The sequence below is a fragment of the Python bivittatus genome, unplaced genomic scaffold (assembly GCF_059951505.1).
Source record: "Python bivittatus isolate LINGU-HERP-01145 unplaced genomic scaffold, Pbiv_v1 ctg000970_np1212, whole genome shotgun sequence".
Classification (NCBI taxonomy): domain Eukaryota; kingdom Metazoa; phylum Chordata; class Lepidosauria; order Squamata; family Pythonidae; genus Python; species Python bivittatus.
The window spans coordinates 373,905-398,918 of NW_028277121.1; the positions used below are offsets into that span (position 1 = coordinate 373,905).

General features: G+C 36.6%; 1 protein-coding gene across 2 annotated transcripts in view; it reads left to right on the forward strand.

Annotated features, from left to right (window-relative positions):
• The window catches only part of KLF3 (KLF transcription factor 3), a 36,700-nt gene extending 18,796 nt beyond the window's left edge, over positions 1–17,904 (forward strand). For both annotated transcript variants that reach the window (XM_088131273.1, XM_088131272.1), the window contains 5 exons: positions 4,679–4,776; positions 9,643–10,129; positions 10,821–10,965; positions 13,304–13,464; positions 16,523–17,904. In XM_088131273.1, the coding sequence (XP_087987399.1) occupies positions 4,720–4,776; positions 9,643–10,129; positions 10,821–10,965; positions 13,304–13,464; positions 16,523–16,704 (1,032 nt within the window). In that variant the 5' untranslated portion in view covers positions 4,679–4,719 and the 3' untranslated portion in view covers positions 16,705–17,904. The remainder of the gene's footprint in view (positions 1–4,678; positions 4,777–9,642; positions 10,130–10,820; positions 10,966–13,303; positions 13,465–16,522) is intronic.
• Positions 17,905–25,014: the final 7,110 nt, after the last annotated feature.

Sequence of the window (25,014 nt, forward strand, 5' to 3'; positions counted from 1 at the left end):
AAGTTCTGTAAGCTGTGACTTTTCATCTCTGTCTGTAGATCCCATGGTTTTGGAAGTTAGAAGAGTTATATCTATCTGGAGAGTAGGTAGGGTCAGAGTTACTTGCTGAGGTTGTCTGTCTGTTGTGTATCTTTCCATTTTCTGCTACTTCGAAGGCCTGGGCGAGATCTGTGTTGCAGAGTAGACACACTGTCTCTTCTTCCTTTTTCCCATTCTTGACTCCTTTCATGTATTTCTTTCACTTAAGGTATTTATGTGGCCAATTTTATTTTTTCTGAAGCAGACAGGTCCCAGGCATTACAGTATATACAAAATAAAAGTATATAAAAATGAGAATAGCAAATAAAAAGATTGGAGATGCTCACCCATCGTCATCTTGAGGCCATCCTTCCATCTTGAGGCCACCCGCAAGTACTTTGTTCCTAAACCTGTTAGTGCTGTATTATTTTCCATACTTGAATTTCTTCTTTATTAATGAGGTCCAAAATATCCACCAACCACCAAGAGTGGACAAACTCTCGTAGGCAGACTGGGATATCGATATTGATGACTGGGAAGTCCCATGAGTTTGCTGTCACTCCGTGTCTTTTGAAGCAGCTACAAGTGTGGGACCCTCAATACACTTTTAGCGATTGATCACCTGAAATCCTCTTGCTTGTGTGAACTAGCCCTAAGGCAGTCGAGCGTTCTGAATTACAAAAAGAGTAAACTGTAAATGAAGTAAATGACACCGCTCCAATGCTTGTATAAAGCAGGGGGCTAAACTTTAAAGCGTTCAGCGGAAGTGCAAAGGGTCAACCCTCTCTTAGGGCTGAAAGGCCTAGAAAGTCTATTCTATCAAGCTAAAGCATAAACCATTTGGTAGGACTGTTGTTGTTTTTTTAATCAGAACTGGGTATATGTAGAACACTGCCATTGCATGTAAGTACGCATATTCTTATACAAATGCAGGAGACATAATTTAATGCACGGTGACCCCCAAGGTGCAAGCTGATCTTTCTAGAATCTTCTAGGGAAAGCCACTGAAATGGATATTCTAATATACTTAAACAGAAATTATTAAAGATATATAATCATGCTAACTATAGTGCAGTTTAATTTTTGCACTTCTTTGTCCCAACCCTACCTGTTGTTAGAAGTGCGTCCCCTGCCCCCAATCCATGGCCTGTGCAACCCCCAGTCACTCAGAATTGCGTACTCCTGGTTTTGTGGCATGATATCCATTGCAAACAGAACAGAGGAGCTCTGAAAAAGCAATTATCCTGATGAAGGCTTATCTCTGCCCAGTTGTCTACCCCCCACCCCATAGATCTGGTGGAAGATAAATTTCTTTGTCAAATTGTTAATGGAAACTTATCAAGAGGTTAAGATGCGTTTCCTCGCTATTAATGGAAATATATCAGGTGAACTTCCTTATTCCACAGTCTGGAAGGTCCTCCTATAAGATGTCTACTAGTTGCAAGCTTTAGCAGTGTTTGGCACCTGGATAAGCCTTATTTTTTATTTACTGCTTATAAGTGATTAATGGCCTTTATAATGAATGCCATTGAACTTGTGGGTGGTTCGTTTTCTCTGGTGATTGTTTTAATTATGAATGTTTATTATGATAAATACAGTTCCTTATTTATATCAGGGTGGGATATAACAGAAATATTAAAAATACTCTAGGATTTATTCCTGGCATCTTCAGTTAAAGCACCTAGGATAACCGGACTATGAAAAGCATCTGCTTAACATTTTGAATACTCTCTATAAACTGAATCATTCTCGCCTAATTCTTCACATACTGAAAATGATCTCCTTAATAGTTACACGCTGTGGACCAAGTAGGCTCATGAAGTCAGATGAGAACATACCATGAACCAGAAAACTGCAGATATTTTGCACGAATTCTGCTCTCCATTCATCTTCCTTAGTTTGACTAATAGCAAAGCCAAATCCATTCTAGGCTCGCTTAATGTTCTATGAAAGACACATCATATATTGTGATTAATCATTGCTGTTAGGAACTTCTGAGCTTGCATTTTTAATTTCGAAAATACTCAGTTTGAAAAGATTCTCTTTAATTTATTGGTTGACATCCTGGAGGGAGTTCAGCAATTATTTTATTTTTGTGGTGAATATTCCACGGGGTTGGTTTTTATACATTTCTAGCGCCACCTATGGATGCAAACAAACTATATCGTGTTAATGGCTGAACGTTTCAGGGACCAGGGGAGCTTATTATAATGTAATAAACAGTAGTTATGCACTTGAAGTTCTGCAAAAGCTAGCACGCTGCAGCGATGTTGCATAACGTCTGTGCTACATTCATTCTGGAAGAGCTGATTGCTATGCTTTGAAAATAAAATCACAACCCCCTTAGTTTCACCTTTCATAATTCAGGAAGTGGGTTTCAAGATCACTTAGGTTATTTCCATTTTTTAAAACATTATCTTTTCACAGTTTGTGTGATGCCTGCACCACGAAAAATATTGCCCGTCCCCACTTTCAAATTAGCAGTGTAGCAGGTCACAAAATCCTGTTTATGATTAAAGGTTACAGAGCTCAGAATATCCAGTCCGGGCCCAGAACCCTTGCATGTAGTTATGTATGTAACATATACGTATATTATATAAATATAAGATATACAATATAAGGCAATATTAGGCATAATCAAAAGAATATTTAAAATAAAACTTTTGCTGCTGTTTGAAGAATAGTATTCATCAGGTCTTTTGAAGGACACTTTTTCCAGCGGTTCTCCTCAGCTCTAGACTGGTACTGAGCAGGGCTTTTGAAGGATGTTTTTTTCCTAGTGATTTTCCTTGAACAGCGTTTGAGAACTTTATTTTGCCTTCTCAGGAAGCTCTTCAGCCAGAGACACCACTCCTGCCCTTCTTTATGGTTTTAATGTGAAGAAAGAAGGGCCTGGCCAGCACCTCCCTCTTCCTTAAACATCATTTCCCAGACATGCACTGCTCATATTGGAAGCAATAACTGCATTACGTCCTCCAAAGACTAGGTCCCATTAATTCTCCTCATCTTGGCTCGGTTGTTTGTGGCTGAAAGACTTCCCATTTTATACCAGTAAGGCATCTTGGTGTATTCCCTATCCTTCCAGATTTGTGGCAAGAATAATAATTTCAAAGTCAATTATTAAAATAATGCAATCCAAAAATAATATTTATTTCATAAAAGAAAAGGTTTGGGCAACGTTCTGTGCCTTGCTAATAATTTCCCACCTCCCCAATATTTGGCTATTTCCAATATTCTTGCTATTATTGCTGCCAATAAAAATAGTTGTGCACATATATATATACACACACACACTACCTCAAACAGTCAGCATGTGGTAGTTACTTTGCACATAAAAATAGAGGTGGTAGGAGTGTGTGTGTTTCATGTATCTGTGCCCCTTTATATTTAAGTGGATTTTGTTGCTTTAAATCATGTTTTTTTGGGACCTTACAGACTTTTGGGATAGAGATGTCATAAAAGTAATGTAGGTAGGTAAAAAAACACATTAATATGTCCTGCAAGCTTGTGACATCCATGAATTTTAACTCTATATTCTTAATGCAATGCTGGGATAATATTCTTTTATTTCTAAAATTCTTCATTCAGTGTTGAGAAAGCTTCCAACTTTCATGCTTCGTAAGACTTTTCTTTAATGACCTGATCTCATTAACATGACCCATGTCTTGCCTGTGCAGATACATACTCAATCTCATTCACCACTAAACCTCATGAATAGCATACTGGCGATGCTCTTATAAAGCTTATTTATAAATGAAAATCCAGGATTTCTCTATTCTTTTTTATTTGGATTAGGATAACAGCCAATCTGGGGAATATGGGACAAAGCCATTTCATATGGAACCTGTCAAAATGTAGGAGTGGCATCGTTTCATTTGAATTAAATTGAAGGCACGTCACACTTTTTACAATTGCAGCTAACAGTGATTATGTTTGCCACGTCCTATTTCATAAACTTTTCTTTTTAGAATAATTGCATCGTTATTTCTGAGCCTTGATTAGTTATCTATTTGTTGATTCTTTCCTAATTAATTACTCCCAGTTTTTCTTTTTACAAATAAAAAGGAATGTCTTCTTTTTTATGAGCAGAAACAATTGTTATTGGCAGCTATTTCAGTCCCGTCCTTTCCTGAAGATGTCATTGTTTTTATATGTCTTATTTACAGAAATAAATATTGGAAATGGCATACCATTTCTACTTTGTGTTAGAAAAATTCTTATTATTTAAAGATTTAAACTTCTTCTAAGAAGGAATAGAGCAGAAGGGATTCTTACCTTCCATGCTTCGTATCTCTTCTGGAGTTGACCCAAGGAAGTTGGGTGAGGGCTGCGATCCAACACAAGTAATCCTCACAAGGTTAGAAAAGGTTTATCCAGTGCAGGGATAGGTAACTAAGGAAACCCAATCTCATTTTTGCGTATGTGTGTCCTTTCCCAACATTTCGTTTTGTTGCCATGTTTTTTTAAAGGATACTGGGTTTTGAATTTTAACATAGAAACTATTAAGAAAACTTGTAGTTTAGTTTTATTCTGATTTTTTTAATGGTTTGTTGATTGCTGTAATCCACAGTTGAAATACACTTTATTAATGCTAAGCACCATATTTAAATGATGTAAATTATAAATTACAACTGCCCTGTTTTTTCCTCTCTGATTTTAGAATCCCGGCTATCTACACTACAAGTTGGGGGACAAAAGAAGATGCTGATGTTTGACCCAGTCCCTATCAAACAAGAAGCAATGGAACCAGTTCCAGTGGTCAGTATTTAAAAATGGTATAAATATTAATGTCTGTTCTCATTACATTATAATCAGGCTATTTGTAATCCCAACTGACACAGGTTTCTTGACTTCATAAACACCAGAAAATTCTAATATTGTCTTCTGAAAAACACTGCTGCTCATAATATCCAGATTTATCAGAATGATACTGATTGTTACAGGCAGCCACTTTTTTTCTGGCAGAAATGTTCTTCTTTAATAGCCTTTAGCAGGCAAAAATTCAACAGTTTCCTGGAAAGGGATGGAATAATGTGGAAAAGCTTACTGCAGTTCAGTTGTTAATGACAAGGACACCTCTCTGCAAACAAGTTGAAACCTTACGAATTAGCAGTTGTAAAATACTGCATTAAAACTTCCTTTTCCCCCCATATTAGCATATTGTTTCATATTAACCTTTTTGTGTGTTTGCCTGTTTACATTTTGCATTGATGATTAATAGTTTCTGCCCAACCTACAGAGAGGATATAGGAAAGTAGTGTTTAGTATTGTTCAAGAAAGTAAGTTTACTTTTGGATGATGTAGGGCAAATTGGGTGCTGTAACCCTGTTTGTCTTGCTTCTCTTTACGTACTTGGAAAATAGTTGCAAAAGGAAGAACTGACAGAAGATTTGCGTTTGAGGGTGTCCTGGTCTTGAAAAGCTTATACAGTTAGATCATCTTTGTATATTTATGAGTATTCCTAGTAGTATATAAGATGCAAAGGCCACTTTGAAACAAAGATGAAATGGATATTTGTTAGAAAGTATCCAAGCAATAGTGTTCAGTGGTTGTGATTGGTTTTTTTTTAAGATCACTGAAAAATAATTCACAAGAAATCAGTACTTTTATTATTTGGATGCACTTTATAAACATGAATTAATTCCTGTAGTCGTAAAAAGAAGCAAGGTCCAAAGCACCATTCTAATGAGAAACCAGAAATAATTTGCTGCAGGTGGCTGAGATTTAGTGCACGTAATCAGCTCAGCCCTTCTAGGGCATTAACATTAAATTGTGTTGCCATTCAAGTACTTGGGGAAGGATTGCTACCAAACTGGTATGGAGTGCCCAATTTCAGTGGCACTTGCAACAGCTCAAGACATATGCAATGTAAGCTGTAATGCGGTCATTAGCCAATAATGTTAATCAGCTACGAAAGGAGATGAGCAGGTTTTGCATCACTCATTTAATAATTCATAAATGATGGGTCCAAAAGGCAGAGATGGCAGTAATGCATAGACTACTGCAGAAACTCTACCAAACCCTACTTTTCCCAACTTGTTCACTGATTCAGTTCATATGGACTCCTGCCATTCACTGTGCAACTCTGGGTAGTTAAGAACCATAATCAATCAACAATCATTTAAAATAACACATTGTGCTCAAGGTGACTCATAAAGTATGACAGTTGTGTTCCTGAAGATGTTCCCGCCCACCCCAGCTTCCTAGTAATATTGTTCTTCCAAACTGCAGTAGATGCTCATGACATTCTAAAAATAAGTCTGGTGCATCTCTCATTTCAGCCCAGATTTCAGCTTTTCTACTCCTTTTTGACTAATATGACTTATTCTTTCTCTGGCAGGCTGACACTTCCCGAGTGCCAGGGAAAATGAGAGTATTTGCTGAGTACTGGGGATATGGTTTTAAAAGATTTTACTACATTTAAAAAGTAGGGGGACTCTCCTGAGGGATTTTGTCATCTCTTTATCAAAGTAGGCAACTTTAAAACTGTGGTTCTACATATGAATAACTGTGGAGCAGATTTAATTACAGAGCTCCACCCTGTTGAAGAAGTTGCATAGGAAACAATGTGATTTTTCCCCCCCATATTGGAGTAAACACTGTTTTCACATCACTGGAGTTGACAGCAAGACAATTTGCTAAGCAGTAATAGCCACAAATGCCTTGCGCTGTACGGCTACACCCAGAAGGCATTCATGGGGTTGAAAAGTAAGATCCACATAAACAAAACAATACCCCATTTGTCATAACAAATCATGGCTTACTGTTGGTTGTTAGAATGCCTGATTTCATCATATAAGTGAATGCTTAGTATGCTTTAAAATCTATGAGCTCTTAAAACCATTTAGCGATCCAACACATCATGTATAGAAAATTGCTTCTTTATGAGACCAGCAACTAGTGGGTGTTGGTCATGAACGTTGTCTGTTTAGTGAGACTATGTGACAAAGGAGGAATGAAGCAAATTCCAGATTATTTCGATTATATTACTTTTCAGTTTGGATGCCTTTGAAAAGTAATCTTAGCATAATCCTGGAAAAGTTCTGGCACATGATTGCCTAAAAAACTGATGGCATAATGTAGGTTGAGCTTCATAAATAGCTGGATATTCCCTGGCACATCCATTACTTTTCTTTGCATATTTAGTGATTGATTTGGCAGATATTTTTGCCATTATCTTTGTATAGTGTGGTCATGCCAAAAAATACTCTGCCTTTTTCTGTGGAAGATAGATAACTGTCACACTTTAAAGTCATATAAAATTATATGAGTTGCAACAACAACAACAAAAAAGCTTAGTGGTACCTTTGAAGACTATCATTTATTCTAGCTTAATCTTGTTTTCCTCTTTTATTATATGTTAGATTGTACAAGTGACCTGCTGAGTTATCTCTTACTCTCAGAGATAATCTTACGAAGTTTGTAAATATCTTATATGCAGGTGAAGGTGCGCTTAAAATCAACAAAACCCACATGTTTAGCAGCTTTTATAGACTTGTTCATTAGATGACTTAATATTAGCCATATATCAGTGGTATTATAAGAGGCTCTAAAAATGGCTTGTTCCTCCGCTAGGATGTTTCTGAGTCCAAGCAGTCTAATGACTTCCAATACAGATATTTGAATTTACGGATGGCGCTTAATAGAATGGACTATAGTATGTCAACATAGTTATACCATGAAAATCCTTTATTTCAATCTGTCTAAGGAACAGGTTGAATCCTTAGTAAATTTCATATATTTGTATGTTTCTTCCGCATCCCAAAATTAGTACTGATGTCCAAAGAAGACTTAAATTTAAAGCATTCCATATGTGATTTATAATCCAGTAAAGTTTTTATCTAACTTGCAATTTTCATTTGATTTTCGACATATTATTTAAATGTTAGAGTATGCATATAATTCAGAGTTGATTCTGGCTATAGGTCCTTACAGTATTCTGTCTTATTTATGTATAAGACAATAATGCTAAGTATACATGCTTGCAATGTAAATATTATTGAATAGAATAGAATAGGAATTTCATCTGGTAAGCAACACGAGGTTGAATAACTACATAGATAGTCTGACCCTAAGATCATTGAATTGAAGATATACTCTGTTTTCAAGGAAAAGAGAACCCTCAAAGTAAAAAGGGAGTCTTAATATATAAAAGGTATCTAATTAGAAATAATCTTATGCTTCATAAGAAGTCAGTAGAAGTTTTTTAAGAAGGCATTCCTCAACTCTATATAAATTGCAACAGCAATGGTTGATTGATTATGTATCATCAAAACATTATTGACTCTTAGCAACCACATAGATCAAAATTTCTCCATGATACAACATCATAGTCACTCTAATTATGAAAAGATTGTAGTTAAGGAAATGTATCTTCTGAGTATGTAACTGGTCTTCTATTATAGGAGATCCTTCCATGAATGGAGCAATGTCATTGACTTCCATCCTAAATTTGTTAAAGCTCATGTGCATGAATACCCTTTGTTTTAGTAGCATCCCAATTCCATACATATACTACATAGTATAGTATATCTGCATTATCCTGTGTGCCTAGTAGGATGAATTGTGCTCATTATTTACAACCCATTCCCCCACACGCACACACATCAGAAAAACCCACCAAATGCAACCTATTGTCTTTCTTGGGTGATAGACAGAGCTGGCTCCCATGGTAATTGAAATGTGTTTTGGGTGGTATGTTTGTTTTTATTCCTACTCCAACTGCCATATGCTCTGTCTGTTCATTTCTAAACCACATAAGAATTAGTGCCTTAAACACTTTTAATTTGTCATAGCTAAGATGATATTTGGCAATTCTGTGTGTTATATGACATCCTGAATTAGCTTACCAAATATACGCTCTTCCTTTTGCTTCTGCAGTGCCTTATAGTATCAAGTTTTAAAAATGCTGTTTTATAAATAGGATTGTTATACCAGGTCAGTAAGTGTTACTAATGATTTCAGACAATGCATGGATCAAGCATCCTCTTTAAACACCTGCCACTGGGCAGAACAAAGGGCAGAGAACTTCTTGTTCTCTTAGATAAAGATTTACTATGGGTCCTGTTAGAGCAGTTTCATACAGTGACTTATTTGGTGTACAAAGCCATGCTTAATTACTAAAACCAGCAAAGGAAATACTTGGGGTAGCAATAAACATGGCTACAGTCTCAGAGCAACATGCCAAGCTTCTTGGCAGTGTTGCAGAGAATTCTAATATGTATTGCTGGATTGTGTAGCCTTTTGGCATGGCTTAGATGCTTGGAGTGATACATCATTAATCTTTCAAAACTGATAGTCATAATTACTTAGAACCTTAATAAATATCCTAATGTCCTTGCCTCACAATTCTTTCAGTTCTGAAAGATGCAAGTTTACAAAATAGGTTAGAGGTGGCAAAATATGTGTTCTGAACATTTATAACAAATAAATTGGATTTACATAAAAAACTTCCTGTAGATGTCAAAAAGTGTTACCTATTTCCAGAGTCAGTTAAATGTTATTTCAGCAGAAATGTTGATTTGAAATATAATAACAAGTAATTCTTACTTTCCAAGACACATTTTTTCCTCTGTTGTGTCACTGATCCCCAGTCATTCATTTCTTCCCTCCTTTCTTCTGTAGTCATTCAACTCTAGTTATATGGACCACATGAAGTCTAACAAGTACAGTGTCATCTATTCAACACCAAATATGATGTCCAATAAGTTTTACCAGATTCCAGATGGACTGTGTAATGGAGTTCAAGTTGAGCCTGTTGACCTTACGGTGAATAAACGAAGCTCACCACCTTCAGCTGGAAGTTCTCCTTCACCTTTAAAATTCCAGACTCTACCCAGGAGAGCTTCCCCTGGATTAAATCTTCCTTCATGCAGCCCTCCCATGAAGAAATTGACTCCACCAGGAATACAGCCTTTCACCATGCCTTTAACTATTCCTCCAGTAATGGCAGCTCTTTCACGCCATGGACTAAGAAGCCCTGGAATACTTCCTGTTATACAGCCACTTGTAGTTCAGCCTGTCCCTTTTATGTACGCCCCTCACCTACAACAGCCTATTATGGTGTCCACTGTTCTTTCAGAAGATCTGGAAAATCCAAGCAGCGTGCCAGGTAAATATTTGTGTTGTGGGTTTGTTTTGTTCTTTTATGGACTGTCCTCTCTTATTTTTATCAAGTCAGCATAAATTTTAAAAGAATCCATTAATCTCCTACTTTAAATTATCCTAAATTTGTTGGTGTAAATGGGAGAGGGACTTATAAAGAGATACAGTGGAGAGCATCCACAGAGCTAAAGAAAATAGTTCTTTCTAAGCAGCCTTTAGCTAGTTTTCCTCTTGGTTTAATGTATCCCATTGCTGTAATTGCTGTTGTGATAAATGGAAGGGCAGAAAGAAACTTGTGGCTGACCTGAGTTTCTTGGAGGAATGGCATTTCTAAAAAATATAACGCATTTCAAAAATCTTTGCTGAACTTACTAATTTGTGATTGATATAGTTGTGTTAAGCACTAGACGTTCCTATGGAAAGCAGTGTAATGGAAGCAGCAGGGAGAATAACATCTTCTTCCACTGACTGCCCAGAGATTAGTTACTGCCAGTGAGCAGGACAAAGGGCTGGGCTATAAGGTTTATTATAGGATGGCATTGTCATTCAGTTATGCAGATTAATTCAAATGGAGGAATCTGGTTATATTTGTAGTCTGTATTTTTAGCAAAGATACAGCAAGAACATGGTGACAGAAGACTCAAATCCAAGCTTTTCTCTTTGTTTACCATTCACTAACGATTTTTTCTTCCTTGTAGTATCTGTTATCGAATCTTATGAAAAGCCAGCACTAAAAAAATCTATTAAGGTAGAACCAGGCATGGAATCACCAAGAAATGACTATTATCCTGAACAAATGTCTCCTCCTTTGATGACCTCACTGTCACCCCCAATGCTACAAGAGTAAGTAGTTAATTAGAGTTCTAGAATCTCACCAAAGGAAATGTGAATTCTCATTACAAGCTAGGTTAGTCGCCTTTGAGTCAAGCTGAACTCCTCCTGACTTCATGTACACTTCCTTTTGAAATATTTTTTTTCAACTTCCCAGTATAGCCGAGAATTCTGGGATCTCTTTGTGGTTTCCTATCTAAGTAGTAACCAGTTCTGATTGTGCTTAGTTTTTTTCAAGATCAGCCAAGGTTGGCTAGGTGCATTATAAAGAGGGTGGTTTCAAGGAGATGACTTCTGTTGCTCTGAATTAAAAGACATTGTGCAGCTATTTTTCTGTACAGAACAGTTCTTCTCTAGCAAGAAGAAAAAATGGGAGAAATGTTAGACAGTGGATGTCTAACACTCCATTCAATTTTCTGAATATCAAGCAGAGCAATTGCATAATAGCCACTCCCTTAGATCCAGTCCTTGTCAAAGCCATCAGAAGATGTTTCTGTAACAAGGCTTTCTAAGGACTTTATTTAATAATAAGGAAGTAATAAATTGGACAGTAGAACAGGAGGCACTGTCCCATATATTGTGTTTTGCTCCATATAGAATATCTCTGTTTATCCATTAAGTGCCCCAAGCAAAGAGCATATGTAAGTAGAGCAGTACGGTAGTGCAGAGTAAGTTTGAGTAGAATGCATGCATTTAATATTACTCATTAAAATCACATGTATGTACAAAAGGGGTGGTGCTTTAATTGTGATGCCATTACAGATGTTGCCCCTCTACAGACACCCATGAACAAAGGGACCTTCTAGTCCAATCCTAACTTTTGAAGGTGCATGAAAGATCATCATAAGATCTACATACACAACCCTAAGTTTTATAAAAAACATAAAAACTCCTGAAAATACAATTGGTGATAATGACTACGCATGAATAATTCTTGCTTCTCATTCTCTGTGCTGTACTTTTAGGAAATCAGTCATTTAGGGCAGCAAGATACTTAAATGAAGTAATAGTGCCAAAAGATAAAAGACCTTGAATGTTACCATGACTTAATATGTCACCCGTGGCCTTATTGGAAGGAAAATTGAAGAAAATTCCACATGTATCTTGGTTTGTCTGTGTGACGTGGGTGTTACTGATTCATCAGTTCTTTTTGATAGTAATAATAATAGCAACAGCAGTTTATTAAATGTATATGCCACTTGACTCCCAGTGAGGCAGTTTACAAATTATGAAAAATATTTAAAAACACAGATCAATACAAAAAACACAAAAACGAAACAAAGGAACAGTGATGGTAGAGAAAACAAACCTGGATAGGAACAAGGAAAAGAAAGAAAAAGGATATCAGTTGTCCTTGCCAAAGGCCTGGGTGAAGAACCATGTCTTCAGGGCTCTTCAGAAATACCAGTAGGGTAGGGCCATTCAAATCGCCGGGGGAACATCATTCCAGATCTGATTTATTCAACTGAGATTATTTTTTACGACTGGCCAGAATAAAATACATACTGCTCTATGTCCTTAGAATTGAGATCAGGTTTTCATTGATTGTCAGTGTCCTATTTTTCATGGCAGGATCCAGTTCCAAATGTATCTCTAGAACTGTGGTCTGTACAGTTCTACACAATGCAGTATGAGCATCTCCCCTGAATTACAGTACTCAGAACAAATGCTAAAAAAACTTTATTTATGGAAGCCAGAAGCACAGTTTTAGAAATCCAAAGAGTATGATGTGTAAACATAAGTCTTAGTTCTACTTTTAGGAATAGTCTTCTGCATTGAAGGAGTTTGCACTCCTTTGCCTGCTCCAAACCAGAAATTCTTAATCGTGCTCTAAAGCAATAGATGAACAGTAAAGTCTGTTGAGTTTAACTTAGTAGAGCAAAAGAAGTTGATAGCGTTCATAACATGAAAAGAGAGTCATCAATTTCATTAAAAAAAAAAACCCTTTTCTAAGGTATTTAGAAAACACGTAAACAAAAGTAATGGAAGTTCAGTGGAAGCCCCGAGGTTTCTGAATTGGGACTAAGTGCGCTTGCTGGGAAACAAGATTGTGATTTAAAAATTCAGTCAAACACTAACACGCTGAGAAAAAAAAAATGGGAGGGAAGGGAGGGTTGTTCATTCCACAGAATAAATGAAACCAAATCTCTAGCAGAAAAGTTAGCCAAAATATTACCACAGAAGTCCATGACATTTGCTAAGCTTGCTTGAAATTTTTCCACATGTATGTAATGTTATTTATGCTGCCAGAAGACAAAAGGGTATTGAATAAATGAACTCTGTGGTAGACCATTAAAAAAGATTTAGTTCAGAAGGTTGTAGTTTTAATATATGATTCAACTTAATACAGGAATCACCCTTCGGTTATAGTCCAGCCTGGAAAAAGGCCCTTACCTGTAGAATCTCCAGACACACAGAGGAAGCGGAGGATACACCGGTGTGATTACGAAGGCTGCAACAAGGTTTACACTAAAAGCTCTCACTTAAAGGCCCACAGAAGAACACACACAGGTATGAAGCAAATGTAATTTTTTTTCTTTTAGAAACCTTAATGAGACCCTGAAAAAAGTCTGCAGCCAAGAGGAGTATTTGAGACTTAGGTGCTATTGAGCATGCAAGCTATCACAGAGACATAACGTAGAATACTTTGCAATGTGCTGTGTGATGCGGTTACACTGTACAGTCGGGCTGGGCAAAGCATGTGAGGAGCACCCGGTGAAGCGTGTTGGATCTCCTCCAAACATCAAAGCAGCCGGGTCCTCCAGAAGGCTCATTGTGGCTGTTCTGAGGAGCAGGCACAGAGGACCCTTCTCCTGGGACTGACTGCTGGTGAAGCAACGTGCATGCTGAAATGACCTAGGAAAGCTTTTGAAATAGCCAGGTCTCGCGGAGGACAAAGCTCCCTATTATATTTTGGGGAAGAATACTTTCTTTGTGCCAGTCTGCTTTAGGAATAGTCCCTTCAGATGCTTTGCACCCTTTCCTATACTCAGGTTATTGTAGTATATTTTGGACTTAAGCCCAGTGAAGGATCCAAAGATGATCAGATGACTTCTGCTGTTAAGGATAGTGACGTTATAGAACAACTCCCTTAAGTCTCAAGTCCTCAGGTTCTGTGGAACACGGCTTGAAAAACCCTGACCTAAGGCACTCTCCCATTTTAAAAAATAAAATTATTTCAGAGAAAAATTAGTCGTCTTTCCCCGTAAATACAGTACTTTTTCTGGGGTTTTTAAAATCTCCTTTCTATTTTGTTTAGTTTTCTAGGGTTGTTAAGCATATCCAAAGCTTAAGATACTACTTTCATTTTTTTCAGAAGCCATTAGAGATTTGTATTACCATTCTGTAGCAGTCTGCCACCAAATTTGGGTTGTTCTGGTGTTACTAGGATATAAAACAAATGCCAGGCATGTTTATGTATCTTGCTATATCGTAGTTGAATTTAGCCATTCATTGTATAACAATGCAGTATCAGAAATTAATTGTAGTCTTAAGTCTGAGGCTTAGACGATTTTACAGATGCGTAGCTTCAGCACTCAAAAGCGTAGCATACGTTTACTTTCAGTATGATCCTATATATGCTTTTTTGGAAATACGTTTTACTGTGTTCAGTGCTTTACTCCCCTTAGAAGTAGGTACAAGATTCAAGGGGTTGTTATTTATTTTCTTCTTGGCACGCTTTGCTTCTCGGCTTGGTAGTTGGTTTATTTTGCTGGTCTACTAAGTGTGACTCAGTGGAATATTCACTAACACACCCTTCTATATTGGCAGTAAATTCCTTCCAAAAACACTGAATTGTATTTAAAAGTCTTAACATTTTAAATTGTATTTAAAAGTTTCTGATGTCCTTTTTAAAGAAAATCAAGGTTTCTTGGGAAGGGAATTATGGACATTTTTCTTCTTTTTTTCTATCATTCCAGCTTTTCCCACTTAATAATAGCATCATTGAAAGCAACCTGGCTTGCTGCTGTGACATTTCTCAGACTTAGACAATTTTGGTATTGGGATTTGGGCATAAGTTCAAATATTCAATTCAATTCAATTCAATTACTTTATTACAGTCAATTAGACCAGTACAGTAAGTTCAAATAATAATCAGCTATAATCACTAGCTGAAGCGGCCATTAACATCACTGAAAATTCTTTTTTTTTTAATTAAGTAGGGATACCAAACTTTAATCTCATTGTAAAAGTTGTGGGGAGATGGGCGGGGACAAGTCAAATAAATTAAATAAATAAATAAAATAAAAGTAGTAATATAAATTTATTAAATAAATAATAAATGTGTTAGCACAAATTATTCAAGGTCTTACATAAAAATAGACTACCATGTAATTAATTTGTGTATTAATGTTATGCAAAACCCTACTAGAGATGTAGCTCAATTACAATTTCAGTTAAATATGTGTTATACAGTAGCAAGTTCATATTTGAACTTTAATTAATTATCAGTTTCATTAATCGATAATTATAAACAATCACATAGAAATTTCATATTTCAAGAAGTTATTGGAATTCAGATCAGCCAAGGTGGATTTAGATATATGGTAATTAGTACTAATTAAAGAAACATCATGAAAATGGAACCGTATAAACAGAAGCACAATGAAAGTGTTAGGCATACCGGATTTTATGTTTTTCAATCAACAGTATTCATTTATAACATTAAGAATACAAAAAACGTCAGTGGATACGAATTGACGGATTGATTAGAGTGATACCATTCCTTTCCATGTTGAAAAGTGGATACCTACTGTATCATATTGGTATTTAAAATGAGCATAGAGTCAGTTTGGATTGGAGCAAGCTATAAATATTGTAAATAGATAAGTGTTTGAATAAGGTGAAGACAATCTGTGGCTCCTGATCTTTGTCCCCTTCTCCTATTCTTGATAATACACTTTTTAAACAGAAGGATACATTTGTTCAACAAAAAGAATGGGAAGATACAGGCCTTTATAAAACTAGAGACCTGATCACTGACAGCAACCAGACTAGTGAACTACAGAATATATTTATAAACAGTTTGGTCAGAAATTCCATTGAATATAAATGGCTTCAAAGGAGTCCATTTAATCCTTTCTTCATAGGTGGAAGTTCTACATGAAGCATTATGTACATTGTTCTTCATAAGTTTCACTAAATTTGGGAAGAAATCAAGTTAATCTCATTATTTTATAAAAGTCTTATATTAAGCACAATTAATTGTCTTGAAATCTGTGGGACTGATCCAGGAGTTGAATTTGAGGAATCTCACTGGAGCTCTTTGTGGTACAGAGGGTTTTTTTAATCTATTGCAGCAAGTCGTCAAGACTTGACCATGAAAATAACCCATAGCTGGTAAGAGAGCAAATGTGAGATCAGATTTCTGGCATGTTTGACATATAGAAGAACACATTTTACTGCTGTTTCCACACAGAAGCAAATCATCTGTTGGAAAAATAGGCATTTTAAGTGAAATTACTGATGATAAGGGAATATGGCTTTTCTTTTAGGTTCTTTATGGATCATTAAACAATGTTGCATGTGTTTCTAAAAAAATATTGTCTTTTTTTTTTTTAATTCATAGGTGAAAAGCCTTACAAATGCACTTGGGAAGGTTGCACATGGAAATTTGCTCGGTCTGATGAACTAACACGGCACTTCCGGAAACATACCGGAGTCAAACCGTTCCAGTGCCCAGACTGTGATCGCAGCTTTTCTCGTTCGGACCATCTTGCCCTCCATAGGAAACGTCACATGCTAGTCTGAATCTCTTACTTCCGTTCCCTTCCCGTTTCCTTTCTTTTTATTTTTGACCTAAACATTTTAATTCAGATTCAGCTGGACTGGATCTCTGGATTTTGTAGCCTCAAAACCTTTCTTATGGTCAGTAAAAGATGTTTGCTTGACCCTCCTTTGCTCTTGCCATGGGTCAGACCTAAAGAATGTGAACATTTTTTTTTCCTGGGGATGCTAAGCAAACCCTGTTTGCCAACAAATAGATTAAATTTCCTTCAGACTAAGATACCTTGTAATCAAGCTGATTAGTTTTGCCATTTAATCAGCCAGTATATATTGATGATACAGTTTTGGAAATCCAGTTTGCTAATCCTTGCCAGAGACTGTGTGTGCCTGTAAAGGGTGCACGTCTCCTTTTTATGCTCAGCAATGCAATGAATGGATCTTTTTGAATATGGTTGGTTATAGAAGCATGTTCCAGAAGACACGTTTTGGATGTAGAAAATAAAATTCTCAGCCTGAGAATGATTGAAAAAAATCTCCACTAAAGAGTGGCATTTATCAGCAGAAAGTGTGTCAATGCAGATGTACATCTTGATCAATATTGCCTTTTTTGTGTGGGGGGGGGTTGTGTAAGATGTCAGTTTGTTTTGCCTGGATACGGTGTCTCAGTAGATTCATTGAGCAAACACTTTCGTGTGTTGTGGTTATCTGTTTTTGTTGTGCAACTGTATGAATGGAACACACATGGTACTCCTGTGGTGTGGCATTCATGGATAAATTCAGTAATCTACCTCACTGAGGAAGTGTGGTAGGCATAGAGTTTTCTCCACTCCTCTGCATTTCCTGTCCTCTAGAACACCTCTACCTGCCTTAGCTGAGAAAAGCTATCATTTCAGCAAAATAGATTAACCTGTTCGTTGTTAGAAATTAATTCCATCAGAAATCCTTCCATCTTCGTAAGATACTTGAGAAAGAGGCTTGCTTAACTGAAGCACTTCTGGAGAGCACAGAATCTGTCCCAGACTGTCATAAATGAAAAAGGTACATTTTTATCCCGTTACCCTCCACCATTTTTGTTAGCCTTATATGAAAACTTCAGCAGAAGAGATCTCACAAAGTATTTTTGTAACAGACTCTACATTCTCAGTATCGATAATTCTTAAAAAAAAAAAAAAAAAGGAAAGATTTGGATTGTTTAAGCCTATGAATATTCCATATCTTCAGAGATGCCATTTTATATTCAGCAGAACATTTGAGGAAATAAGACTCCCTCCATCCACCAGCATTCTCTCTTTTGCAGCCTATTGTTAAGGTCATGGGAATTATGTCTCTCATATATGAAAAAGGAAAGGTTAAAAAATGGAAGCCAACAGCAACAATAGGAATGAGCAGGAGAGGAAGGGATCGCAGAATGTGCCAGGATATACTTTATAAACTAAGATCAGATACATTTCGAGTAAATAATTGCTCAGGGGCAACTTGACTTACTCAAAAATGCTTGTTGTATTGTTCCATAAATTGTATTTAGCTTCAGTTGTTCTGGTATAAACTTTTCTAGCACTTTCATAGTCCTGTTCCCTCTCTTACTTTTTCAAGTTGTATTACCTAACTTTCATTAAACCAGTGTAATATAGAACACTTTGACTGGACCATGCCCATTGTTTCTGGTACAAAGGTTGTCACACCTTAGTTAAGTCTTGTTCAGTACCTAAAAAAAAACATACTGTTCAAATTCCAAATTAGCTTGCCTATCCTCCTCCTCTCCACCCCATCTCTCCAATATTTCTGAAATGAAATTTCCACAAGAAATGGATTAATCCAGAAGAATTCCATTTCAGTGGTGTGAACCTGACATAGAGTGGAATGAGCAACTGAGATCTTGACAGAAAATTCAATTGATCGTGGGTTGATACTTCAAAACAAGAGTGAACAAGGCTTCTTTCTGGCAATCTTACAATGACTCTAGTTTTCACAATGCTTTCTATCACAAAGCCCAAAGTTTGAAAATTGTGCAAGGCATCTATATATGTGCTTCTAATTGTGCCTGCCCTAAAACAAAGGAACCATTGTCCAATTCAGTGGAAGAAGGCAAAGAATTCACTGTGGAGTTTTTATTTTATTTTTTTGAGACCTAAATGGCATGATTAACCAGTACAGACTTGATGTCACCAATGTCCGTAATGCATCTACTAGGATTCTTGAAGTATCAGAGAAATATCAGATGAAAAAAAGCATATCTTCGTGTGTTCAAAACAGCATAACATGGCTATTCTGAATTCAAAATTCATGGAAAGTTGCATACAGCAATATATAGGAGGCTTTTTCATGGTTTTAAAATAATTTGGAAGAAGGAAGGAAAAACATGAATACTAGTGACATTGAAACAAACTCACTTTAGATGATACGTAGCTTGTTCCTAATTCAGTGTCAAACCTCAAGGCAGCAATGTTCTACACGTTTATTTGGGATAGGTTCTTTGAAGTTCATTGGATGACGCACGTGTTGCTTTTCTGATATCGGCGTATACGAGGAGCAATTGTACCGCAAGCTATTATTGTGTTGTAAATTAAGACTACCATATCCACGCTGTAAAAATCTGGATGATCCCTAGTCGAAAGCGAAAGGTATAGGAAATGCTAGCTCTGTACGCTTGCTCAGTGGTTATCTAGAAATGGTAGCCCTAAATGGAACAAAATCTCTTACATTTTCTGCTGTGTTGCCAAACAAAATAGATGGTTAGACTGATACACTTAACATTATCTGGTACTAGTGTGAGGGGGGGAAAACCCTGAAGAAAGTTAATGAGTTCTAGGTATCAGGAACTAGGGTCTGGGAAATCAAAGGGGAGATGATCAGAACTATAAATGGATTCTTTGAATCCATCTAAAAATAAGATTTTTAAATAAAGTTTAGACTGTGGTGACTGCTGTACATTGACAGCATATATTGAGAGCTGAAATGAATATAATGTACCAAGTTGCGTCCTAGTGCCTTTGCATAAAATAGATGCCATCATTTTACAAGCTCCTTGGGTAGGTTCATCACCGACATCTTTAAAGAAACATTCGTGTGCAGTGCTGTAACACTTTATTTTTCATAAACTTACTTTCTATAGAATATTTTACTTCTTTTCTCACAATACACCTGAACTACAGTAAATGGCTTGATCATATCACGTATTTCAGTGTCTGCCATAAAATGCAAGGAGAAAAGTCTGGTCCCCCAATTCTAAATTGCTAATAAAGCTCTTAACATCTTCATCTACTTCTGTATTTTAGGTGTGTTTTTTAATTCTGAGCAAAGGAGGAAAGGGTACAATTGACATACCATACAAATTAATGCTACACTAATTTTAATCCTGTGTAACTAGCTAATTAATTTGAGGGCAATGCTATTAAAGATTCTTTGTACTGATGTGTCTGTGTGTGTGCCAGAGTGCAAAAGAAACAGAGATCTACATCATTTGCAATTAGATTGGTCAAGACGTTTTGCTGGACTGCTATAAAACTAAGGATACAAACTACTATCTTAAAACCCCATATGCTGGAATCTGTAGACCAAAATCCATGTCTTAATTGTATGGGAAAAACTCCCATCTTTCACTGGGTTCCTTAAAAATGCAATTAGCAGTGGTTCCCTCCGAAGATAGCAAAAGTGTGTAGCAATGCAGAAAGGGATACTACTACTGATTTAATACCGTGATTCTCAAGATCTTGACTGATGTTAAAAATGCTAATCAGGTTTGGACCTAGCCAGAGCCTGGATGGCAGACCATCAGAGCTGTGGGCTAGAATGGACAACAGAAGAAAACATTCTGGAAGAACAATGGCAAACCACTTGTCTGTTTATGCCAAGAAAACCAGGAATATATATCCATGCTGGCAGCGGGAGTTGAACTCTGGAGTTTGATGCAAGGCAATGAGGCATAGTTATAAAATGGGAAGTTCAAGCGGCTTTGATGAGAAGGAGATGAGGGTTTTGGGAAAGCAGGTTGCCAGTCCAGAGATTACAAAAGAAATCTTAATACAGTTCTGTTTCTCAGCACCCATGTGCACTAGTAGTATTGCCCTGTATAGGATACGTCTTTTAGGACGACATTTTTAATCATGTCATAAGCAGCTTTGTGAAAAAATGGTTCTTTTCCAGTTGGGCCGTTCAGTGGGATGCTGAGATTTCGAAAATGTGGTTTCAGTTACGAGCTGTAGTTCTGTTGAACACAGACATAAATTAAGAGATCACTTTCATGATAGAACCGTGTTTGTATTTTGACTTCCAGCTTAGTAAAGTATATCTTTTCAAACAGAACTGCAGAAAGTATTTTACACATGTTATTTTTAAAGGGCTATAATAATTCCCATTATGTTTTACAAATATTAGCACTTTCTTGCTATTTATGTATTTTAAATGTTACACAGACAAAATAATCCTCCTGCTTAGCATATTTTCAAACTTTGCCTGCAAATGTAGCAGGAATATTACATGTACTCTACTTCTTGTATAAAACTATGCAGAATTTTTAAAAATAAAATGTAATATATTTTATAAGCTAATAATAATTGGGTAATTAAAGGTTTTTAGCATGCATTCCTATCATTTGCAGATACTGAAAATTTTGGTAATCTTTCTCACTAAAGATGTGAATGTTTTAATGTTCCTTTACTGTTTCTATTTTTGGTAATCCAATGGGAATTCAGTAATGACATTTTGTCATGTCAAACTGTGAATATAAATTTGTACTGTACAGTCCTCATATGTTATATATAGTATGCAAAAATGTATTATACTTGTTAATAAAACAAGACACATAGTAAATGTCAATATGTAAATAACACTCCCTGCAAAGTTGTATTGTTTTTTTAAAAAAAGAAAGACACTAATCACAAAATAAGCTGACTTCAGCACAAAAAGTGGTATTTAGAGTAGATCCATTAAACTCGAGGGAGCTTAATTACTCATGATTGACATTCCATTGATTTAAATGGATCTGTTGTACATATGATTAACTCTCAAATATGCTTAGTCATTCTTACAATTGCTGCTATTATGGTATTAGAAACATGACTTCAGTGTCCATATGACAATGGATCATCTTCCATGCGTTCCTTTTGTTCCTTTATGTTACCAATGAAAGGAGACTTACGGAGATGCATCACTTGAAGCAGGAATTCATGGACATTAATTATTGGTTCCAGAAGTTGTCTACCCAAAGAATCCCCTCTACGCTTTCATCTTTACTCTCTGTGGCACAACCAATCATATGTAAAGACTATTTTCATATAAAGTTAAAAATGGGTCATGAAAATTCTCTTGTTTAATTATTTAAATTACTAAACATATAAGTGTGGATTCCAACAAGTCACCCTCCAAAATGCCCACCAAACTGACCAACTGGTTGAGCTGTTTCATCCCACGTACAACAAATAAGCCAATGCTACCCCAAAGCCGGGTGATGTTGAACAGATGCTATGAGTGATAGAAAAATAAGCTATCAATTAGTTGCTAATTACTAGAGCAAGGGTTTTTTGACAGATTTAATGGAAGGGGAAACAGCCATTCCGCCTCCAATGCTAAAATGCCTGGAGCTGCATTCCGTGAAGACCTATTCCTCAGACGTAGCTGCACCTTCCTTCTGCCCACGTGGCAAAGTTCCTCAATTAGATTTCCAAACAAGAGTTCTGAGATCTGGTCCTGCTCTATCCACGAAATCACTCTTGTGCAGCACAAGACAGATTTAGTAGAACAAGCATGCCCAGCCATTGGCACAGGGTGTTGCTGCTACTTCACGTGGCACAACTAATTGGGGCAATTAATTGGGCAAATCAGGAAATGCCAGAAGGGCCCATCACTCAGTAGCCTATGAAGAACCTTGCAAAGCAGCTTGAAGAAGGTGTTGTTTTGCGATTTGGTAAATGCAGTTGAGACAGAAGGAGCTAACTGACCAGGCAGAGCCCCGTCACTGTTGAGTAAGTGCCACGGAGCACACATGTACCTGCTTGTGTTCATGTGGGGGAGAGTGAAGCAACTTGAACCCTCAGCACACTCAACTGTTCCCTCTTCCTAGAAGTATTCTCCACTATTTACTTCATTGTTCTTCTGCACTTGAGCATACTATAAATAACTTGTTTGCTGTTTCTCCTGTCTTGAATAGAACTTAGCAGTGAGAAAAATGAATGTTAACTTTTTTCTCAATATGAACTGATGATTGTTAATTCCTGAAAATGCTGTCACTCTAATTTTATATTTTCTGTCAAATGAAGATCTGAAAAAGTTGTTTTATGCATTCTGGATCCATATAACAGACTCTGGAAGGTCTCTGAGTCACAGTTTCCCCCCATGGAAGTAACTTGATTCTCTAAGAGGAATATGTGGCACGATTTGCTTTGATGAGGTATTCTATAGCTCCTTATTATCTTCATACAGCCTCCTTGGGCATTTGGGAAAGCCAGAGGAGGCCTCCAACAGATGATTGGAAAGATTGGAACAAGTTCTCCACTTGGACCATGTCTGCGCAGAAGCCTTTTCCAAGGTTCATAAGTGCTGGAGAAGGCGGTGGAAAAGCAGAAGGTGCAGGAACAGATTGCAGAGGATATAAGTCAATGTGTTGTTTTTTTCTTTTTAAACAAAGCATATGAGATAACTCAATCTTGAATAAATGTTTTACATGTCCTATACTAAAGACAGTAATGTAAGCAAGTCCTTGTTCAAATGAAAAACTTCTGCCATTTCCTATGCTCAGTAAAACTTTATAAATTAGCAAAACTATATTCAAGGAGCACTTAAAGAATATATTTAAAGCAATGCCTTTAACATGACCATGATCTAAAACTGTAAAAGCATCTACATCCCATCCTTTAACTTCAGGTATCAAGGAATGAGATTTCCTATATTATCAAAACTTCTGCACATAAATGAAATAAATGTATAAATTATATTTCTGTTAGGAAGGATTAATAGAAGGCAAAGTTTCACTTAATTAAATGCAGACAAATAAGCTTGCAAAATATACGTCTGGTGTATAACTTGAGTAGGAGAGTTACAATCTAAACAGATCCCATTTTTCAAATCAAATCCAATCAAATCCTTTATTACAAATCAGTAACCCAGACTAAATACAGAATGCAACCAACAAAGTAAAATTACCTTGGCATCCTTAAAATATTGAACATAAAATTCTTCATCCCATCCCAGAAATGGGGTTAGGAGAGGTGTTAGTAGCTCTTTACATATGTCTCAATAAAAGTTGCAATACAACAGAATATGAGTTCATGTTTCAGTGTTGCCATCTCTACAAATTTGGATTCAAATCACCTTCAGCTATCATATGGTCCACGGATTGATGTAAAATTCATGAAAACTTCTCCTACAAAAGCATCTTCTACCAAAAAAACAACCAGTTTCTATTGCCACCTTTTAACTTAGTTGACACTTGTCTGCTTAAGCTGGATACTCCAACCCTTTTATGGTCTATGCACAATTAAGACATTTAGCAACCCAGATACAAGGGAACAAAATACCAAGTGTAAGAAAAAAGCTCCTTTTTCTTCAACAAGAACGTAATGAGATCAAATATTTTTAAGCATCCATACAATTATCGCATCATTTCTGAATGCCATTTGATTGTTTCAAACAAAGATGGCTGGAAACCTGATAAGAGATTAAAGACTTCTTTCAAATCATAAGTCTATGGTGTGACGTTTTCTCTGTGGTGGATCTTCCTCGCTGTGGTATGAGGAAAATGTGTTTCCCCACTCAGTTCCTTCAGTGGATCAGATCGTCTGTAAGATTTCATTCCTCAAGGCAAAACTAAGGAAATGGCTGAAGCTTATCAGTTGGACAAAAAAGGAGAAGCTGGAACACCATGAACTCCCTGAACATCTAGCTGATAATTTTCAGGCAAAGTCAATATTTCCTGTGCTTCTGTAGAGAGCACTGGCTGGAATTCTTGGCTTCTTCTTGGCTTGGCAGGAATGAGACTCCAGGGACTCTCTTTTATCCTGAAGAATGTTGTCCTTAGTAGCAAATTATAGATCTATAACATTTCCCCTGATCTTCTGTTTCTTTAGCCACCTCCATTCTAGTGTTAACCGTGCCTATTAGCTTTATGTAGTGTTGTGATTATTAGCTTTTACATTCTCTCTCATCTCCCCAAAAAATAGCAATCACCTTTTTCTTAGTAGCTGCTGAAATATTTGTTTTAGAGCGGAAAGATGGAACAAAACCTTTTTGGAGCACAACCCAAATAAATAACGAGCAAACCCCACCCCCACCCCCAACAATCAAATCACCACCTGGTTCTAGTTTTGATAGCAATAATTAGAATCATAAATTTTAAAAAGT